This window comes from Stigmatopora nigra, chromosome 15 (genome assembly GCF_051989575.1).
Source record: "Stigmatopora nigra isolate UIUO_SnigA chromosome 15, RoL_Snig_1.1, whole genome shotgun sequence".
Taxonomy (NCBI): Eukaryota; Metazoa; Chordata; class Actinopteri; order Syngnathiformes; family Syngnathidae; genus Stigmatopora; species Stigmatopora nigra.
The window spans coordinates 8,910,722-8,932,497 of record NC_135522.1 but is presented as its reverse complement, the minus strand read 5'-3'; the positions used below and the strand labels follow the sequence as shown (position 1 = coordinate 8,932,497).

Genomic DNA, 21,776 nt, shown 5'->3' with positions numbered 1-21,776 from the left:
TGATCAGAATGCAGTCAAATGCAGTCCAAGTCCCGAGCGGGGTGCAGGCTGCCCCACTTTGCAGACTTTAAATAACTTTCAGGGTGTGTTCCCTCGCTGTAACCCCCTCATTGGATCTGTCATATATTAAGAGGATTTCTAACCCATTTATAATTAGAGACCTTCTCATTCACAAGCTTGCATCTTTTTTTAATCTACAAGGTGTACAAAAGTACTATAATAAGTCAAATATAAAAACAATGATACTAACTTTGATAATATACAATAATTACATGGCAATGTAAATAAGACTGTTACTGAGCATCATTTTTAATCATATACCCAAACATTTAATTTGCTTGACTGACAAAAATATTGTTTCATTATTACATCTGACAATTATTATTTAAATAATTGTTGTGAATTTTGGGGTAAAGCCTATCATTAAAAAGTGTAGGAAAAAATCACAAATAAAAGAAACAATTACAATACTTACCAAACTAGGCAAATATTAAAGATAAAAGTGCTTTATTTTGAACTGGATGTCCATCAATAGGAAATTTCAATAAACAAACATTCCTTCTTTTATTAAATATTCCAAATTAACATTAGTACTTAACCTTACCAGTTAAACTGGATTAAAAACCAAGTTATTCTAAAATTCAACAGATCTAACAACCCTCATTCCCTTTCACAAACGACACCCACACCCAATTCCATTTGAATAATTCCAAAGTCTTCAGTACATATTTGTTTTATCTTGACTATTTATGAGTGTCGCCACACTTGGTAAGGCAAGAGCGCTTCGTCTTCAAATGCCAAATATGTATCATGACACAGTGGTAGGGAGAGAAAGGGAGGGCCGAGTCGTGCGTAACACTTACGTGGACGAGGGGAAACATTGGGATCTTCAGCAGAACCAGCAGACATACCACATACACTGACAATGTCTCATAGGCACATGGAAGAAGACAAATTACTCCAAAATCAGTCACTATTTGTCTTCTAGAGCCCATTTACAGCTATTTTTGGACAAAAAAAGAAGCTGAGTTCACTTCATTTTTAAAAATTCAAGCTGGAAATTCAAGATTTTAGCCAAAGATGTCCTCATCTATTTTCTTACAACCAAGAAGTAACCTGGTTAAGGACTCCTGGTGGTAATGCTGTCCTCTGTGAGAAGAGGGACAGTTGCATTCATTCTTGGGGAGATGAATGTCTTTTGTGGCCATGCATATTTTTGTATGTCAAGGATAGAGTGGTTCTACCCTTAAAGCCAGAACAAACGAAAAAGCCCGTCTGGAAATATGCAGTAGTTTGGCTGAAAGACAGAAAGTTTTCCAAGTGTAAGAAAACGGCATATCAACATTTATCCAAGCTGCAAGGTAAGACAACATTCAATTTCATATTCATGGGATGAGGAGATTTAAATAATTTCTGCTCCAGCAAATGGTTATTAGGACAAATATTAGATAATAGTGCACCTCGTAATGGTTATTTCGACGCTTAGCAACTAGAGACGACTGTGAAGAAACACAGAAGGCAATACAGGTGGTCTTTGACTTCATCTTCAGACAGAAATTTAGTCTGCATTAACATAAGTAACTTTTGGATTTGTGTCCCAAACCTTCAATTTCATGCTCCCCTGACTTTTAATATTGTGACTGTCCAATTATGACAAATCAGCAGCCAAGTAATAACATTAGCTTAAATCCTTTATCGGGATGCAAGAGGTGGAACTGTTTGATTTTCCCCAGCTAATCAGGAGTCAAATAAAGAAAAGTATATTGCACAAGTGTCAAAGTTGCAGCCCGGGGCCCAGATCTGGGTCCGTTGCATCATTTTGTTTGGCCCGGGAAAGGAAATGATGAGTGCCGACTTTCTGTTTTAGGATCAAATTAAAATGAAGAGTATAGATGTATATTAAATTTCCTGATTTCCCCCGTTTAAATCAATAATTTTAATTTTTTCATCCATTTTTTCTGTTTTTAGTTCAAAAATATCGTAGGATTTGAACCCATGACCCCAGAACTGTGAGGCCGACGAAATTATTGGTGTCCTCGACATAGTTGCAACCTAACAGTTATGTCATTTGTGAGAAACAGATGATGCATCACATAAAGTGGCAGCGCATTAGATTAGTTGGCTATTTCTGTACTTTGTTTAACAGAAAAACATATCTTGTGTCACTGAAGCGAAGGTAACTCTATTTTCCGTTTGTATCACACTTCTCCATCTCAGCCAGTACTCCGGTATGCATTCATCTTCAGGTGACTTTATTAATTGCCACAAACGCAAACAATGTTACTGAGGAAACTATCCGGGGACCCTGGTAATTAAATCATCATCATATGTGTACAGCATGCAGTATGTGAACAGGAGTGAAAGCTAAAGGCCTTGTATAGTCCCAATATCGTCTCAAGAGGTACTCGACTGAATTTGATAGAGTGGACTTTATATTTGGTATTCCAACTCGTCGCACAATGAAGACAACAGGTTTCGACTACTGTTTTCCATCGAGACATATGTTCTCTGCCAGAATCCCAGTCGTTGATGACGTAATCGGCAGAAGCAAACCCTAACAAAAGTCAGTTAATTGCACAATGTCAATATTTTTGGATTTATGTCAGTCTTGATATTTTATTTGTTTAATTAGTATGTAAAAGCGTGTGATAGTGGGACTTTAAAGGGAAAAAATATAAGAAAATATTGTAAAAAAAGTATCATATATATATATATATATATATATATATATATATATATATATATATATATACATGTATACATATATATATATATATATATATATATATATACATGTATACATATATATGTATATATAATCAATGGTCTAGATTTGCAACCTCCTACAAAATATTGTAAAAAAAGTATCATATATATATATATATATATATATATATATATATATATATATATATATATATATATATATATATATATATATATATATATATATATATATATATATATATATATATATATATATATATATATATATATATATATATATATATATATACATGTATACATATATATATATATATATATATACATGTATACATATATATGTATATATAATCAATGGTCTAGATTTGCAACCTACTATGATAATGCATCTCCTGATAACAAATAATAACGTCTTTGTCTCCAGAGAGCTGTCAATCTGCGCTGGACGTAACCCGGACAGTCGTGTACGTGACAGCCCGATCGCGCCAAGCCACCTGGCCGTCCTCGCTGAGGCATGAACGTGGGAAGAGCCCAGCAGCACAGTTTCCCCTCGTGTGAAGAAGAAGGTCTGAGACTGAGCGGCATGCCCGCCGTGGGGAGTTTCGGCAATGGCAAGATCCACACCAGACGTCAAAGACACGGCCGCTTCGTCAGCAAGACGGGCCAGTGCAACATCCACTTCTCCAACATGGACGACAAGTCTAGTCGTTACATTTCGGACATGTTCACCACTTGCGTGGACATACGTTGGCGCTACATGTTCCTGGTCTTCAGCTTGGTATTCGTGGTTTCCTGGCTGATGTTCGGCTTGGCCTACTGGATCATCGGCCTTCTCCACGGCGACATGGACCGCCTCGCCGACGATATCGCCTTCGTACCGTGCGTCACGCAAGTCAACACATTCGTCGCCGCTTTCCTCTTCTCCGTCGAGACCCAAACAACAATCGGGTACGGAGCTCGCTGCGTGACTGAGGAATGCCCCGGCGCCGTCTTCATGGTGGTCTTCCAGTCCATCGTGGGCTGCGTCATCGACGCCTTCATGATCGGCGCCATCATGGCCAAGATGGCCAGGCCTAAAAAGCGAGCCGAGACGCTCCTATTCAGCCGCAACGCTGTTATCGCCATGCGCGACGGAAAGTTATGTCTCATGTTCCGGGTGGCTAATCTAAGAAAAAGCCACATCGTGGAGGCCCACGTCCGGGCCCAGATGGTCAAGCCTCGTTACACAGAAGAGGGCGAGTACATCCCTCTGGATCAGATCGACATGAACGTGGGCTACGACAGGGGTACCGATCGCCTCTTTCTGGTGGCGCCCATCACTGTCATCCACGAGATTGATGAAGATAGTCCTCTCTTTGGCATCAGCAAGCAAGATCTGGAAATATGTGACTTTGAGATCGTGATCATACTGGAAGGTTTGGTGGAAGCCACCGCCATGACCACCCAAGCACGCAGTTCGTACTTATCATCGGAGATATTATGGGGTCACCGTTTCGAGCCCCTCATCTTCCAGGAGAAGAACCAATACAGGATAGATTACGCTTACTTTCATAAGACTTTCGAAGTACCGTCGACCCCAAGGTGCAGCGCCAGGGACATGGAGGGCAGGAAGTTTACCACGTCGGGTGCTAACTCCTTCTGCTATGAGAATGAACTGGCCTTTATTAGCAGGGACGAGGAAGAAGAGGAGGAGGAAGAAGCAGACTTTGATAAAGAAGATAGACAGTGTTCGACAGCTTTGTTGAATGAGCGCGAAAGCCCTGAGCGGGATCAAAAATCATCGGGTCAAGAATCCGAGATTTAAAGGACAGAATTCTGTTTAGATGTGCATGGAGTTAGTCAAAACTAAGTCTATAGGTTTGCAAAATTTCCAGATAACATTTCATGGGAATGGTTAAACACTTTGGCAAAGCATTACTTTTAACCAAATAATACTCTTCAATTTACTTCAAAGTAAGAGTTTGGACACTAAATGGTGAGTTTTCAGGTAGGTGGTCATGGAGGATAGGTATTCCCCCAAAACATGCAAAGGCAAGAACACAAATAACAATACGCAAAATTCACTGCATTGAATTTACATATTTTAGAGTTTTTCCAACCCTTTGCATCTCTCATACTTTATAATGAATAATTAAAAAACAAAATCACATAAGTCAACAATACAATAATACGCTTTCTTTACTTTTTAGGTGAATCCGAACAAGATAACGTAAAAAAAAGATTGTGTTTTTATTTAGCAAAGATTTAGCAAAAGCAACTGTCAACATTAGTCAACAATTCAATGATATACTTTTTTTAATTTACTTTTTAGGTGAACCTAAACAAGATAACGTAAAGTAAAGATTGTGTTTTTAGTTTGTCTATTTTTTTAATACAGTCAAACACAATGACAATCCCAACTGTGTTTTCATCAGTTATGAAAAGTGTTGAATCTACACAATTTTTTGGCTCCTGGTTCTAAGATACCCTTTTTTATAGTATGTACAAATAACCTTTTTTTTTGTTTTTTTGAGGGGAAACTAGATCTTAAAAAATACATTTAGCATTGGCATGTAATTTTTTTATACTCGATGATGATGTGAGTTTAGTTCCATATTAGTACCGATAATAGTATATTGGTGCAACAACAGTAATATTAATTAGCATTTTTCCTTCCTCTGATTATGTTTACAACCCACTTGATTATTAAAACAAGTTTTAGTTTAGGATCCTCCCGACCATTTTGCATATTTCCATAGTATAAAGACAGTTTACGTAATCGCCATGTAGAAGCGGAAGTATCGAGACATGGATTAAATAAGGCAAATCCTTACTGAAGATAAACTACAGACTTAAACTTAACCTTATAACCCATAGTGTTATTAATAGTACATCTCTTACAGTGGCAATCAAACTACTTAAATACAGGATTGCATAAAGTATTTATGGGATTGTTCAGGTTGACCAAATTATTCAATGTTTGTATTCATACAGACAAAATGAGTACAGGTTGGTGCAACTATGGCAGATGCATGACAACATTTAAGTGTTTTATTAAAAATAATATTAATAGAAAGCCACATAGCAAGTGAATAAAACATTTCTGTCAGTACACTGTAGCAGTTTAGTGCATTGTCAGCTGTGAAAGAAGCAAATAAATGTTTACGCAATTTCTTTGACAGCCAAATTGTACTGTTTTGTTTCATGTAAAGTTGTCATTTATGAACTTGGGCTGGGGGAGGAAATATAGCAAGTAACAATGCATTTTATATCATTGATGGTTATCAATGAGTAAAGGTGGACAGGACTGTTTTTTTTTGGTTTGCCTTTTCTGCATATTTTTAGCAGGCTTATACATACTGGATGCATGTTGTGTTTATAAATGCCTTTTTTTGAGACAACCTGGACTCATTTGGATGATAAATGTGTAAACAGATCTGAGGAAAGGTCATGAAAGGACATTGCAGCAAATGGGAACATACAAAAAAACACTACCTTTGTGGCTATTGACATTTTCATTTAATAAGTTGGCTTTGGGGGGAAAAGTATTCCTTCAACTCAAGTACTTTGCAGTACTAGGAATGATTACTGTGGACATAGTTGACAATATAGTCACATAGAATGAGGAGACATAACTAACTATTAGTATTTTGTTCCTGAATTCCCTTGCAAATTAATAAAATCCCTCCTAGATGTATTAACTCATTCACTGCCATTGACAGTCATAGACATTAAATCCATTTAAGATGAGTGATCATGTTTCTTTAGAAGCAATTTCAGCAAGAAAAAATAATATTGTTTTCAAGTTGGAGATTCACAGGGAACATTGAAAATGTCATTGATGGCAATATGAATCAATGGTAGTGAATGGGTTAATAATAATTTTGTATAGATGTATCTTATTAAATGACTGCTTTGATTAATCTAAAACCTCAAATTAAAATAAAATACAGACATTTAACACACCTCTTTTGAATTATGGGTTATTTCATTAGAATTGGCTTAATGACACAATTAAAAAATGTAAATGAATAATTTCCATAAAAATAAAACATTTTTCAAGTACACATTTATTTTTTGTGATTTATTTGATTTATTTCTTGTCCAATATGTACTTTTAGAATGTCAGTCCTTCCACTTTAAATGGATTGGACATCTAATGGTAGTTAATGCGGTAAAAAAAAATGAAATGCTTTCTTCCACTGGCCAAGATGCATCCTCCCACCAATTACTTTATCATTAGTATACGCTCACTAGTATACTGCTACAATATCGCTTTAAAAAATTGTATTAGTGCTAATAAGACTAATAAATACGACTCAGATTATTAATGTATGGTTAAGATTTCCTAAACCTCATTCATTCTCCGCAGAATGTACAGATGTGTACCATAATAATTAGGAATGTGGATTAATAGGATAGTTAGGATAATTAGGATGATGATCTTTAAAACTTAAAACCTTTAAATCCTCCAGACTACTGAGGGACTATGCGGTAACCTCAGTCTCAGTCTGCACAAGGACGTCTTGTGTGTGGCTCCAGTTTTTTTAACTAGTTCTACAATGTCTTGTGTGTCTTGTGTCTGTCTTGCTACTGCAACCAAGAAATTTCCCAAATACGGGATGAAATAAAGTGCTAAACTAACTTAATTTTGCCAAATATTTGTTTGAATTTATTTATTAAATTGAATAAATCATGCAGATTTCACATTGCTCAGTATGTTAGAGGATATTACATAATACTTATATACATAATACTCCAGCCCGAAAATGGACAACGGCCTTTTTATGTTATACTTTCATCCACGTGAATTATTGTCAACAAACAGCCGAGAGTGCCTTTTCAGCATAACTGTGCACATTTGCATTTTGGATCTTGCTGAAAATAGCAAAGGTTTCTCTGGAAAATGAATGATTTTGCTATTTTCTTCAAAAAGCAGAAGACATTAGTCAGGTCAACATTGTGAATACATGTAAATGTTTGGTTTTTGTCTTTTTTGTCATCTTTTATACAAAGTGAGGAATCAGAAAGTCATTTGAAATGAATGACTGCTGAAGACATTCACAAACATAGAAAGGAAGGAACGGGTTCAAGTTCTGGTTGCCAGATTCAGGTCAAAGGTTTCTTCTTTCGCGCTTATGCAACCTTTAAGAAACATCTTTGCAATGGATACATGACACACAACTCCGGTTCTCTAACCTGTGACCTTAAAGTCCTAATACTAATCTTCTTGTATAAATGATCTCAAGTAAAAGATCGCAAATGAGTATTTTTAGGATAACTACAATAATGGAGAAAATAATGTTTCAATAATGTTTGAACACAGAACATGACACTCCTGATATTTTAGGATGAGTTTGACGTCAAATACTCCTTTTGTGAACTTACGTACTACATGTCAGAATTCCAATAGAAGGCTGCAGGCTTATCAGTTCTTGGCTGCAAGGCAATTTAAAATGGCAAATGATGTTTCTCAACTTGAGCGATAAATCTTTTCTCAAATTATGTATTGGACGCCAAGTAGAGATGACACTCTTGTTTATGCACAACAACATTAGCTCATAGCAATTAAATAGATAGACACAAACACTAGTATAAAAAAGAAAACATAAAGTAGCCACGCGCCATTTTTAAAATAAGTATACCTCCTTTTGTGTTGTGTCCCATTTTAGATGCAGACAAAAAACATTGTCCTCGTCGTACTACCAAAAGCGAGCTTTAAAGCCTACTGACAAAACTATTTAGATAATGATTATACGCTACATAATGCAAAGTAGCAGACTATGAGCAACAAACACCTTAGTAAATAACAACCATATGTATGTGTATATTTATGTATAATGGCTCTTCCCAGTAATTCTGTCTACTTCCTGGAAATATTGGCCATTATTGACATTTTCCTCCACTGTTACACGTGACTACAATGAAATCTGCTGCTTTGATGCATTTGATTACAATTCCTTTAATAGCATCTCTTCTTGTGATAAACACTGTACTGATTACTGTCATTTTATGGGCTCTAAACGTTTCTAGTGAAAATCGAGGGAATGTCTTAAGATGTGCCTCGTGATGTAAACAAAATGTCCAGAAGATTATGGGATGCATCTCACCCACTCCACAGTGTTGGAGGAGGAAAACCTGTGGAAAGTCAGTAGCACAACATGAAGAGTGGGCTGTTGCCTTGATTCTTACAACCCCCCCTGCACGTGTCAAATGGAGGTGGAAATGAAAATAAAAAAGGAAATATTGTACTATAATTAAACAATGCTTGTAGTTGTTTATGTTGAGCTGTTAGGCAAGGCCAATCAAGGTTTACTTATTTGTGTATTACATATCAACACAAAACATAATAATTATAATACAATAGAAATAAAAAGTGACATTTAGGGTGATTCCAGAAACATATTGATGATAATTATGGGAAATAAATGAATTATTTGGCTGCCATTAAGGGCACTAGGCAAAAATAATAATAATTATTATTATTATAAAATTGAATTTGATGTCCATTATTCTCAATGGCAGGGAATGAGTTAAATATAAATTCATGCTTTAAGGAGTTAACTACTTTTGTTTATAGCTTGACATTTTTCTTGGATGCTCATCAAGGACAAATGTGCAAATGTAAATAGCTAAGTGAAATATAAAGAAAATAAATAAGATTATTCAAAAGTAAATAATGGGAAGTCAGGGTAGCATTTAATTTTGATTAACACTAGATTGAATTTGGTCATTAGTTGTGTGGAACAAGAGAAAAGTTGCATTTTAGGGGTCCTCCATTTATTTGGTATTAAAAAAAAATCTTTCAAGCATACTTTTGTCAGTTTTTTTTTCAATTTTGATCTTTTTTTGTGTGGATTTTTAAAAATTCAACATAAGAGACGTATGTATAATGACGTCAACTTTAGAATAAGATGTTATTTGTACTTAACTACTATTTTTATTTGACGAGAATCAAATTGAGTGGCATTTTGAGACCATTTGTTCCAAGCAAAGACGTTACATAATATTATCACTCTGCAGATGACGTGACGATAATTCTTGCTTTGTTGCGACTACTTTTGTACCATTAGCACCTTCCAGCCTGCCAAAATCTCTCATAGGTTCAACACTGAAAAATAAAAGACACTGAGGGACAAAGTGCTGTAAAATGTGATATTTTTTTGGAATATTACATTGTAGCACTTACAACTAATTCCAATGGGAATGAACTGACAACTTGTTGGTAAAATATCAGCCAGTGTTTTGGGAAATGAATGCCCTCGTTGAAAATGTCAGGGGAAAGTCATCTTTTGACCTTTTGAATGTGAGATGTCAAGCAATCAATCTTTACATCTTTTCCCATGTGAGAAACGACTTTGTGATAAAAATATTGTGCTTTTTTTCTTTTCCATTCACTTTGGAAAGCTTGTTTTTTTTCTCCCTGTTCTTTTTCGACGAGTGTGGACAGCTTAACGTTTTGAAAAATGGCAACGGGGGAATGGGAGAACTCTTGAAATAATATACAGTAGTAGAAGGCTGAGAAAGAAAAAATGAGTGGGTTGGGAAGAACATTTTACATTAATAGAAATATTAGCAAGAATAGTTTAATAAACAGTTGGTTGATTATGACTAATGTAATTAGTATTGCACCAAATACAGATGAGTAGTAGTACTAATATGACATAATTGTTACTGATACGTCACTAAAATAATATCAGTATTGCACAACATGCACTATTTGAGATCTAGTTTCCAACAACAAATTGTATTGACTGCTTTTATTGTCATTATAAAAGTATAATGAGATTTAAAGAGTCTGTCTCCTCGAGCCCTGTGATTGGCTGCCCATCGATTGATTCAAGGTGTACCCTACCTTGTGCCTGAAATCAGCTGGGTTTAAGCTCCAGCACCCCCCTCCCAGGACCCTTGTGAGGATAAAGCAGTTCAGAAAATGAATGAATATTTTTTTTTAGAAAAAAACGTGGTAACCGTACGGAATTGGCCTCAGCCAATAACAAAGAGGTTGTCATAATGGTTAAAAAATATATATAAATACATATATATGGCATAGTTGTTTCTTTTTAATTATTGTTGTGGCAACATGGCTGCAAACTTGATACATCCACACACGTGGTTCCAGTTCCATGGAGTTCAGCATACCATCAACTCAGCAGTAGAATCAAGGTCACTATCACGTAGGTGTGTTTACTGTGGGCTCATATCGTTTTTCGTTGTCGTTCTGGAGCGTATGAACGTGCAGCTGAGCACATCACTCACACAAACTGGATGCGTCCAGTCTTCTTCTCATTCAGTATGTGATTACGGCAACAGGATGATTGGATTACAGGTCAAAGCGCTGAATTGACCAGTAAGCACACTTGACGAACTTCCAGCAGAGTTCACAAAAGGTGACAGAAAGTATACTCTTAATGTTTATTACTTAAGTAGAAGAAACATATATTTTTTTTAATTTAAAATAACAGACTATAGTCTACTAAGATGTTATTTGCATGGACAATATAAGACATAGAAATAAAGTCATAATATAAAGGGAAAAATTGAAGAAATGTATAGAAATATTACTGTTGCACCAATACAACAAACATATAATTAATTGCTGCACAATATCTACTTTTCGGGATTTTCAACATGTTTGCCTTACGCAAGATGGCAAAAATAAAGCAGCACTATGTCCAATCATGCTTCTACTGTGAGTTTTCATTGTGTTTTACACTAACAGACGTCCAATCCATTTGAAGTGGTAGTGTGGCAGTGAGTTATCATTTCATATCGGGAGCCCCAAAATATTATCATTCTAACACTAAAAAATATTATATATATACACTTACACCGCAATCCATTTTAAAAAATTGAATAAAAGCCACTAATGCAAGTGACGCAATTTTATATTAATTTTATTATGGCATTTAGAACATAATTACATCTGACTCATTTGATGGAATTATGTATTTAGAATTGTTTTATGTGTCCACTAAGAGTTCAATTGCATTAGTGACAATGTTTTTTTACTCAGTTTCAACTCAAACATTAATGTATAAATTTGTGTTTGTCACATTAAAAAACAGAAATGATTAGTTTCCAAACCAATCTCATAGATGTAATCTATATGGAGACTACTTTGAATCAGTGATTAAATAGGGTCTTTGCTACCCTCTTGTGAGATATTAGTACAGTCACATGCTGGAACTGAACTTTTCGATTATGTAGGAGGAAGATAAACTAATACAACCAGAATTATTAAATACATTTTATTACATAAATGACATGAAGCAGACTGCCTGGCTGTTCACTCCAACAACAGTGGGGTAACTTTACAAATATTTTGCTGTACTGGAATTTTGCGTCATATGGGATGATACAATTGTAGCATTACAGTATTTCAAATGAGGACTTCTTATCTTCAATCCCCTGCCATGTTTCCCTCACCCCTACCCTGTCACATGAAACATTTTTCTACGAAACCCACTGATCTTCATCTGTCATTGTCAGAATGTCTGTCACCAGGCCTGTGCCGATGGTTTTGTTGCCGTCTCGAAGAGTGAATCTCTGGCCTTTTTCAAGGACCATAGGTTGTCGGAGCGTGAGGGTCAAAGATGCGTCCTCCCCCGGCATCACCATTTCCTGAAAGAGACAACATCAGATAACGTTTTAGTCTGAGTAGCCAAATTAAGACTTTTCGGCTAGTTTGCCACACAATGGCTACCATTGAAAGCAATAGATGTCCAATTCATTGTAACTGAGGATCTGGCATTGATTGATCACTGTCAATTAATAAATTAATTACAATAATCCATGTTGATTTAAAAAAAAAAAAACTTTAAACTTGTGTAACTAGGAATTTTATGTTGCAAAGTTTTGCCAAACTGGTTAAACAAGAAATGAGTCTCTTAATATTAATGCACAATTAGTCCAATTGAATTTTACATAGAAATAAGAAGAAATGAGTTTTTATCATGGGCTTTACTCCACCGTGAATCTGCAGAATTTGAAAGATTATCCAAAAAGTTTATCTACATTTCCTTGAGTGCAGAATTATCAAACACATGAGTACACACCTTGTCATTTTGCAGATCGACTCGGCAGGCCATGTCCCACGTTAGGGAGAACATAACAGGCATGAAGTTGCTAACAAACGGCTTGTGTCGACCTCCCTCCTCTTTGCTTAAAATGTAGACCTGGACACATAAGAGAAGATGATAAGTTACAACATTGTGAGGGCACACCCTACTGACCAAATAGCAGAACTTCTGAAAAGAAGAACCTAAAGGAAGTGTGGGGATAGATAACATTTCCAACCTGAGCCTTGACTTTTTGGTGAGGCTTGATAGATCCCGGCTTGCACATCACCATCCCTCTCCTCACATCCTCCCTCTTCATGCCTCTGACCAGAGCACCCAAGTTGTCTCCGGCCTCAGCCCGATCCAGAGATTTATGGAACATCTCGATACCTGAGACCAAAACAACAAATGGAAGTTACAATCAGAGATGCTGGTGTCTGCTTTTCTCTCTTGGATTTGCTTAAATAAAATAAGTCCAGCCATAGTCACAATTCCAAGAGAAAAATCTCCATTTACACTGTAGTCTATGTATACTATTTTTTTTTTTACACTTACCTGTAACTACGGATTTGGAGCTGCGATTGTGACCAACAAACTCACAATCGTCCCCTTTCTTGATGATGCCCCTCTCCATGGTGCCGGTAACTACAGTGCCCCTGCCTGAAAATTAACATGATGCATTCAAAACAATTGATTTAAATATTATTGCACAAAAACAGCTTTTCATAAAGCACTCACAACACAAACATGCAATAAACACAGAAGACGGTTGCGGCAATAGAATTTCATATAATACAAACTTAGATTTAGATTTAGTCGTAAGGATAATGTTGCTCAGTTTACATGGACACTTTTAGGAATATGAATTTTTCTACAGAATGTTTATAATTGTTCTACTGCATTATTATTACCGCCAATGTCAGTAAAAAGAGGGAAACCGTGTGAGGTCCCAAAATAAAAATAAAAAATTCCCAGAATAACATACACAATGGCCACCCTTGTTATGTATTTTTTCGGCCATTTTTATTGTTATTAATTTTATTTGACTCATTTTATTACACCGGTCTTCTTTAAATGGCATTCTTTATCCTTTTTTATTTAGTTTTTATCCCTTTAAATGGATCCTCCAATTAATTTGAACAAAACATAGTCCCATTAAGACTGCGTGGTTCATACCTGGAATTGAATAAACACTTTCCACGGGCAGAAGGAAAGGCTTTTCCAGTTCTCTCTTGGGTAACGGAACATAGGAATCCACAATCTCCAAAAGATTCAGAATTGCATTCATGCCAAGCTCCGGCTGTTTTCCCTGAAACAAAATATTCAAGTCAAATAAGCGCTAGAATCTCACCACCTGTAGTGACTTCCCAAAGCCACATTCTGCCTTCACTGACCTCCAGGGCACAAAGAGCAGAGCCAATCACAACGGGCGTGGTATCGCCGTCGTAGCCGAACTCTGTGAGAAGCTCGCGGATCTCAATCTCGACCAGCTCCAACATCTCCTTGTCCTCCACGGCATCCGCCTTGTTGATGAACACCACCACGTGCTCCACGCCGATTTGCCTCGCCAGGAGCAGGTGCTCGCGGGTTTGGGGCATCTGGCCGTCGGTGGCCGCCACCACCAAAATGCAGCCATCCATTTGAGCTGTGCCTGTGATCATGTTCTGAAAAGGGAGGATTTTGAAAACTAGAAAGTTAGGTCCCTTTAAAATCCTGTTAAAATTGTATTCATTTGTTTTTCTCACAGTTTAATAATGGCTTACCTTGACATAGTCAGCATGACCGGGGCAGTCCGTGTGAGCGTAATGTCTGTTAGCCGTGGTATATTCAACATGAGAGGCGTTGATAGTGATTCCTCGGGCTTTTTCCTCAGGGGCGTTGTCGATTTCCTCATATTTTTTAAAGTTGGCACCACCAGCATCAGCAAGCACTAATGATGACAATGATGAATACAGTGATATAACATGATACTTTGTCTTACTGTTTCTGGCAATGGATAAAACAAAGGCCCCTTGAACATTGTGTGGGATAAAATGAATATTGTTTGTCAACAATAATAACAATTTTCACTACATTTAAATTGCGATAAAACCACCCGAAAACCACAAAAGAACAAAAATCATCCTATTTTATATTCTATTTTCTTTCAAATTAGGTAACAGTTACTTTCATAATTGAATAACGAGGAAAGTAAATTATTTGCTTATTCACAGTAGTTTCAAATTTGAAAGAAAAAGGTGATAGTTATTGTCTTATTTATCGATATAAACAGATTTTTTTTTTAATTGTGAAAAATTATTTTATCATATTGCCCAGGCCTAATTTGCCCCCTCACAGTCAAAACAAATTGGATGTCTACCAGCCAATAAGGTGGATACAGGCCCTGTCAGGGTTAACAAAATACATTTTGACCATAAATAAATTCAGTCATTCACAATACAAAGATTCAGAATAGAATTATTTCCCAGAAAAAATGTCCATCCTCACCCTTAGTGATGGCTGCGGTTAGGGTCGTCTTGCCATGATCAACGTGTCCAATGGTTCCCACATTGACGTGGGGCTTCTCTCTGCTGTAAGTTTTCTTTGCTTCTGCAGCAAAAGTCCGCACACTCAGAGGCACAGCACACTAAAAAAAAGAATAGATGAAAGATAATTAGAAACTACTATTTGATTGACTCTGTACAGGATCCTTTGTGTATACTCACTAATTTAAAGGAGCTCTGCACCAGACTAGGTGTGGACAAATGAAGAGCTGAAGAAGAAGAAAAGATCATTTAATATGATATGGTACAATAAAAGAAATAAGTAAATGAGAATCAAATAATTACTAATACGATCTGACCAAAGCACACTTTCATAACGTGGATGTCTAAGCAGATTTTATATTTAAAAATATTATAAGTTGGATTTTGCTGAAAATAGGGCAACATGTCGATATCTCTAAGCCAACCTTTAAAAAAATGTTAAAGTCAAAGAATGATAATCGATCACTTTATTTCTTCTAGTTAGCTGTAATGTTAGCTTGCGATCACCGGTAACGTGACCTTGCTGTGCATAAGAAGCATCATTTCGTTTTCATAACATTTTTAAGGCTGCATTAAATACAAAGGCATGTTCGGATCCACTCTTTTTGAGCGAGCATTCCATCGGAAACACAAAAACATCGCAGTGATGAAGATTTGTGGGGAAAGTTTAATTTTACCAGAGACGCAAGCACGCAGTCCTAGTAGCGCTGCCATCTTGGACACAGTCAGACAATCCAAAGACAAAATGTTGTGCAAGAGAACAATCGTGTACAAGGGGGAAACGGTTGTAATAAAGTACTGGCGCAATTTCATGCCCTCTAATTTATTAGTAATTGTGCGTTCTTTTTGTAATATATTATTTTCACTTTTTCCTGCAATAAGATTAAAATACAAACAAATCATTCAAAATCAACACTTGAGATATTATGAAAGATAACGCTGTAACGTGAAACATGACTTAGTCCTCTCGCTTCAATATTACTCTTTGACCAGACCCAACCCCTACGTCATTTCAGTGTCTTAACTCCGCTAATAAAACTCCAGTTTCTTTTAATTCTGAACGTAATAATGTCATCAGCCTTGATTAATTTGTTCAGATTTTTTTTATTAAAACAAGTATAAGAATATACTCAAATATTGTCGGAATTAACAAACTGTTAGTTATGTGTTGTTTTGCGACATTGTTTTTTACATTACGGTAAAATATGGCCGCTTACTTGCTTCTCACGCGTTTACTACTTTAACTCGAACGTTCTAGCTTCTTCGCCTATCTTCTAGTTCAGCCTTCTGGCCTATCAAAAAGAATCCGTGGTCACATTTGCTCTTTAACATTTCAAGACTGTTTGAAGGTAAGTGACATTCAAAAATAACCTACTATAGAATTTTGTCGGCTGGTACCTAGTGTTTGTTGATCATCTAAAACAGGGGTGGGTCTAACCTAAAGATTAGTGAATCAGGGGATTTGTTTTATATGGTCAAAGTGTATGTTTGTACTATGGTTATCAGGGTCTTTTAAAAGTATTGCAACGGAAATGGTGTATCTGGATGCAATATCGGATTGCAAAAATATCAATGTAAAATTCATATTTTTTTTGTATTAGACAACAGTAGTGTCTTTACTCGGTTTGCATTGTATTGAATCAACTTTCTTCCTTTTCAGAAACATGGCAGAAGACAGGCAAAACAGAAGATACCCCCAGAATCTTCAAGGAGTCCTACAATTGGCACTCGATGCTGGCTCTGGAGCAGAAGGTCCTGCTCCTGTTGAACCTATTTCAGTGGAGGTTGGTCCCCTCAAAAAATTCCAGTAATCCCTCGAATATTGCGTTTAATGTAGAACAGACATGGCCACGATAATTGAAAAATCGCAACTTCAAGTTAAGTATTTTTTTTACTTGTCAGAGAAGCGTCTGGCTGAGGGAGGCTCTTGCAGAGGCCTGCAAAGGACAGATGGATGAAGTGGAGCAGATGAAGCAGTGCTTGGCTATCCTGCACAAGGAGGAGGTGAACTGTGTGGGAGATAGGGATGAAGATGAAGATGAACGTGAATCTGTCTTTGAGTTGCTATCAGACTTGTGCGAGAACCTCGACAATGCCAGAGGTCAGTCAGCGATATGATTTATGCAAGAATAATCTCAAAGCCATGGGCAGTATTGTAATGGCATTCCCTGGTCCTTTGCAGACCTGATGGTTCTGGGAGGCCTGGATTTGTGCGTCTCCCGATATTTATCTCACGTCCAAAGCAGGTTGAGGTGGAGCTCTGCTCAGCTGATTGCTTCCTGTGCCCAGAACATGCCTCAAGTACAAGATCACTTGCTAAAGATAAACGCTTTGCCTAAACTTCTACAGCTGACAGACTCCGACCCCCACCCCACAGTCAGGGTCAAAGCTCTTTATGCAGTCTCATGTGAGTACTTGTCATAACAACTTCAACCATCGGTGTAAAACAAACGATATAAGGGTCTTTTGACTGATTGCAGGTCTGGTGCGAGAACAGGAAGCAGGACTGGCGGCCTTCTTGTTCCATGACGGCTTCTCGGTAATGATGAGAGGCATGCAGTCAGAACATGAGAAGCTCCAGACCAAGTCAGCGTTTCTTCTGCTCAACCTGCTGACGTCACATCCGGAACAGAAAAGTACATTCCATAATTACTGATTAGTTTTTATGATGATTTATGATGATTTTTTTTTAATAATGCCTTTGATGCTGTCATTTAAATATGCCATAGTATTGATTTTCAACCCAGAAGGTATATTTCTATTTGAAACTTGAGGTTTTGGTAGCATACTCTATTAGGAGAATGAGAAATTATATATGTGGTCTTTAATACATTGATATACTTCTCACAGCCCATAATTTGACAGCATTGCCACAGCATTCATTGTGTTTCATAAATTCTTCCTGCAGATACGGTTGTCTCCATGGGGATGGTGCAACAGTTGGTGTCAGTTCTGCGCATGCCACACTCACTTGTCCATGAACACGTACTCGGCGCCCTCTGTTGGTAAGGAAGTTGCTCAGTCCACTGAATTTTGGAAACTTGAAAACTTGTGATATATGTGTCCAGCTTAGTGGAAGACTGTGAAAAGGGACTTAAAGATTGTAGGGATCCATCTCTCGGTCTTGAAGAGTTACTGCGACTACGAGCAAGAGAACTCCGAGGGAAAGAGGAAAGTCAGGTAGGTTTCCAATGTGTACTAACATGGTAATCACTCATCACAACTGTTCATCAACACAAGTTTTCTCATCCTGAAGGGTTAATTTTGTTTGAGGCAAGGCACGACACAAAGATAATAGCTGATAAATCAAAATGAGGGCAGTTTTGACAAATTAGTGTGCTTCGGGAAACAGTGCTTGACTTTAAATGTGTTAAATTCCATCAATAAAACAAATAATAGAGAACATAATGGAATAATACATACATAGAGTACAATTTAGATGAGTGAACCCTTCTGTATATATTTATAAATGTAATATTTATTCATTTGTTTATTGGGTCAGAAAATGAGCAGCTTTTTCTACTTCTCAAACAGGAAGAACTGGACTTCTGTGACCGCTTGAGAATGGCTTGTTTCCATGGATGCCAGTCAGATGACCACGGCATGGACCGCTGACTGCCAATGTGCTCATGAACCCTCATCACCCAGATTCATGTTAACATGAAAGATTTGACTGTGTGTTAAAGCAGTGGTTTTCTGAATGGATTGCAATACATATATTCAAGGTAATTTGTATTGAAAACTTTGGTAAGTCATCGCAAATAATAGGTGAAGTCATCTCTGTTTTTGTTGTCAATGTTCAAAATCAATACCTGTGAATATTTTTCTCTCTTTAATGGACTTTCAATTGTGCAACCATTATATTGGATTGATCAAAGTTCATTACTATATTTAATAATAACAATAAATAAGTGTTCTTATACACGTAACTAGTGTTGCACTCATGATTGGGTTGGACATGTAGTACCTTCAATGGCAGATTAGTACCTAAAACAGTATATTATCTAGCCACAATAGTAATTACTTGTGCATTCAAGTGAGTGTGGAAATAAATTTGTATTAAAAGGAAAAAAGAGGGGTTAATATAAATTTATCAGTGCAACACTACATACAACAATGGGATCACATTGGCAACATTCACTAAAATACATTGAAGGTACTTAAATGTACCTTTTACTCCAATCAAATCATTTCCAAACCAATTTTGCTTGGTATATTTAAATATATAAAACAATAAAACTAAATACATACATCATAAATGTATATCAGGCTGTCTCACTGTCATCCAGGCTACCTGTAATTAGCAGTATGTTACTTGGGGTGTCAAAGTGGCGGCCGGGGGCCAAATCTGGCCCGCCGCATCATTTTGTGTGGCCCGGGAAAGTAAATCATTTTCTGTTTTAGAATCAAATTAAAATGAGGAGTATAGATGTATATTAAATTTCCTGATTTTCCGCCTTTTAAATCAATAACTGTTATTTTTTAATCCATTTTTTACAGTTTTTAGTTCAAAAATTATTTTGTAAAATCTAAAAAATATATTTAAAAAAAAGCTAAAATAAACATTGTATTTTATCTATAAAAAATGAATATTCAGGGTTTTTAATCCAGTTCTTTTAATCCATTTATAACAAAAACAAATCTAAATATTATATAGTTTTGGTTAAATTGGCCCGGGAACCAACCCGAGTCTGATACCCTTGTTCTAGGACTTCTTCCACTTGGAAAAGTCATTTGTGTGTTCCACTGCCGTCGTATCCCCCACGGCAATTAGTAACTGTGCTAAGTAATATGTTACCATGACAACAACATCACTATTTTCCCCAAGTGCTATCACCTTAAATTCTTGCAAAGCCAGTACACAGTCAGACACAATGAATAACAAACTTCCCAGCAATGTAAATGCCCGATGGGTTCTGATGGCTAATATCGCCATTATTGTGATCAAGACAGTGTAGACTCCCACTGCGGGAACCAGGATCTCTGAACTTTGGTGCTTCTTCAAAAATGGAAACAAGTATGCGTAAAAGCCAGCAGCAATCATAACCAGGATCAGATACAACACGCTTGTACATGATGAGGAGGAATGTGTCTCGTAACGGGATGAGAGGAAGGTGATGGAGTAGAAAAGATGAGCCACAGCAAATGCAGCCATGCCTTGAAAAAAAAGGACATAAAGTGATAGTTTCTGCATAAAAATCAAGAAAACATGCTTTTTCTCAAGATAAATGCTTGGAAATATGGAGAGTGGAGTATTACTTTTGCAAACATCAAAAACTACGTGGAACATTAACTCATTGCCTGCCATCGACAGACGTCCAATCACTTTTAGAGAGGGTGAGGTCTACCCAGCAATTGTTCGATCACTGCCAGCTGCCCCAGACAAATTGGATTGAACGCTTATAGGCCTCAATGACAGTGAAACATGATCATACAACGCCAGCCTCCCCATTGGATTTCATCTTCATCACTGTTAATGACAGTGAATGAATTAAATATAAGAACTTAATGTGTCCCCCTACCATGGAGAAATAACTCTGGCCACACCAGGCAACAGTCACCCACAGCTGAGATGACAAGTCCTCCCGCCACAGCCAGTACGCTCTGACATCCATTCCAGCTCAGCACCGCCACAGCCAGCAGCACCGTCGGCGCCGACTTAACGGCTGCCTGCACGATGGACGTCGGGGGATTTGGGGTCCACAGGTAGAAGAACAAGGCTGTGGCCAAAAAGAAAGGCACCAGAGAAACAAACAGAGCGCAGGACTGAAAGACAAAAAAAAGCCATATTTAAGAGGAAAATACTTCTTGAGTTTCAACTTGTAGAGACTAAACAACATATAAAAAACACTGAATAGAATTAAATTCCATTAAAAGACAATCTGAGTCAGCAACACTGTATTCTGATACAATGATCTTATTACACATGACTTAATGCCTAAGAAGTTGGTCATATATATATAATATATATAATATATATATAATATATATAATATATATATATATATATATATATATATATATATATATATATATATATATATATATATATATATATATATATATATATATATATATATATATATATATATATATATATATATATATATAAATCAAACTTAATTAATAAATATTAAAATCGAATATTCAGATCAAAGACAATATGGTAAAGAAAAGGAGCGTACTGTGTTCCTCCTCTGCCGTCTGTCATAAGCATCTGTCTCAAGGATGTCCATGTTCTCCACGGAGAAAAGTTCGACCTCCTCTTTTGCAGTGCTCTGCCAGCGTGTTCTTCACAAAGCTGGGTAAAAAAAAAAGCACACAAAAGCTTTCCCTTTGGTCTTGTTCTTTCTGTCAGAATGACATCTATGCTACGTCTGCTTTGAACTTTAGACTGATCCTTGTGGGGAGATTACACTCTGATTATCAACCTTTCTGCATTTTGAGTCATAATCAACTGAAAGTGTGACCTTTAACCTGTGCAGAG

The 21,776-nt window shown here is 36.7% G+C and overlaps 4 protein-coding genes across 5 annotated transcripts; 2 read left to right on the top strand and 2 right to left on the bottom strand.

The window, feature by feature from the left end:
- Window positions 1-917: 917 nt before the first annotated feature.
- kcnj12b (potassium inwardly rectifying channel subfamily J member 12b) lies at window positions 918-6,701 on the top strand. The gene is made up of 2 exons (XM_077735162.1): window positions 918-1,361; window positions 3,149-6,701. The coding sequence occupies exon 2, from the start codon at window positions 3,239-3,241 to the stop codon at window positions 4,526-4,528; it is 1,290 nt and encodes a 429-aa protein (XP_077591288.1). The 5' UTR covers window positions 918-1,361; window positions 3,149-3,238; the 3' UTR covers window positions 4,529-6,701.
- Window positions 6,702-11,940: 5,239 nt separating this feature from the next.
- tufm (Tu translation elongation factor, mitochondrial) lies at window positions 11,941-16,087 on the bottom strand. The gene is made up of 10 exons (XM_077734722.1): window positions 15,967-16,087; window positions 15,470-15,516; window positions 15,252-15,390; window positions 14,528-14,694; window positions 14,159-14,428; window positions 13,941-14,073; window positions 13,320-13,424; window positions 13,003-13,154; window positions 12,762-12,881; window positions 11,941-12,327 (listed from the first exon to the last, which is right to left on the bottom strand). The coding sequence occupies exons 1-10, from the start codon at window positions 16,001-16,003 to the stop codon at window positions 12,160-12,162; spliced, it is 1,338 nt and encodes a 445-aa protein (XP_077590848.1). The 5' UTR covers window positions 16,004-16,087; the 3' UTR covers window positions 11,941-12,159.
- Window positions 16,088-16,289: 202 nt separating this feature from the next.
- Window positions 16,290-21,200, top strand: hspbp1 (HSPA (heat shock 70kDa) binding protein, cytoplasmic cochaperone 1). Of its 2 annotated transcripts, XR_013328911.1 has the most exons (9): window positions 16,290-16,638; window positions 16,950-17,073; window positions 17,192-17,390; window positions 17,472-17,696; window positions 17,770-17,925; window positions 18,198-18,294; window positions 18,358-18,469; window positions 18,824-19,014; window positions 20,239-21,200. XR_013328911.1 is itself a non-coding variant. In XM_077734723.1 (8 exons), exons 2-8 carry the CDS (start codon window positions 16,954-16,956, stop codon window positions 18,902-18,904), a joined length of 990 nt encoding a protein of 329 aa, XP_077590849.1. In that variant the 5' UTR covers window positions 16,290-16,638; window positions 16,950-16,953; the 3' UTR covers window positions 18,905-19,198. The 2 variants fall into 2 exon arrangements, 1 of the variants encoding a protein (XP_077590849.1); XM_077734723.1 differs by lacking the exon at window positions 20,239-21,200 and having other exon boundaries at window positions 18,824-19,198.
- tmem86b (transmembrane protein 86B) lies at window positions 19,872-21,707 on the bottom strand. The gene is made up of 3 exons (XM_077734724.1): window positions 21,475-21,707; window positions 20,812-21,055; window positions 19,872-20,446 (listed from the first exon to the last, which is right to left on the bottom strand). The coding sequence occupies exons 1-3, from the start codon at window positions 21,523-21,525 to the stop codon at window positions 19,995-19,997; spliced, it is 747 nt and encodes a 248-aa protein (XP_077590850.1). The 5' UTR covers window positions 21,526-21,707; the 3' UTR covers window positions 19,872-19,994.
- Window positions 21,708-21,776: the final 69 nt, after the last annotated feature.

Excerpts from the sequence above, each read along its gene's own strand:
- kcnj12b (XM_077735162.1), top strand. The coding sequence starts at position 3,239 with ATGAACGTGGGAAGAGCCCAGCAGCACAGTTTCCCCTCGTGTGAAGAA.
- tufm (XM_077734722.1), bottom strand. The coding sequence starts at position 16,003 with ATGGCAGCGCTACTAGGACTGCGTGCTTGCGTCTCTG. Across the intron at positions 14,074-14,158 it reads CTGCTCTTTGTGCCCTGGAG|GGAAAACAGCCGGAGCTTGG; the intron begins GTCAGTGAAGGC and ends ATTTTGTTTCAG. Across the intron at positions 12,882-13,002 it reads ACCAAAAAGTCAAGGCTCAG|GTCTACATTTTAAGCAAAGA; the intron begins GTTGGAAATGTT and ends TTATGTGTCCAG.
- hspbp1 (XM_077734723.1), top strand. The coding sequence starts at position 16,954 with ATGGCAGAAGACAGGCAAAACAGAAGATACCCCCAGAATCTTCAAGGA. Across the intron at positions 17,074-17,191 it reads TTGAACCTATTTCAGTGGAG|AGAAGCGTCTGGCTGAGGGA; the intron begins GTTGGTCCCCTC and ends TTTACTTGTCAG. Across the intron at positions 18,470-18,823 it reads GAGGGAAAGAGGAAAGTCAG|GAAGAACTGGACTTCTGTGA; the intron begins GTAGGTTTCCAA and ends CTTCTCAAACAG.
- tmem86b (XM_077734724.1), bottom strand. The coding sequence starts at position 21,525 with ATGGACATCCTTGAGACAGATGCTTATGACAGACGGCAGAGGAGGAAC. Across the intron at positions 21,056-21,474 it reads GACGGCAGAGGAGGAACACA|TCCTGCGCTCTGTTTGTTTC; the intron begins GTACGCTCCTTT and ends TTTGTCTTTCAG. Across the intron at positions 20,447-20,811 it reads GCCAGAGTTATTTCTCCATG|GCATGGCTGCATTTGCTGTG; the intron begins GTAGGGGGACAC and ends TTTTTTTTCAAG.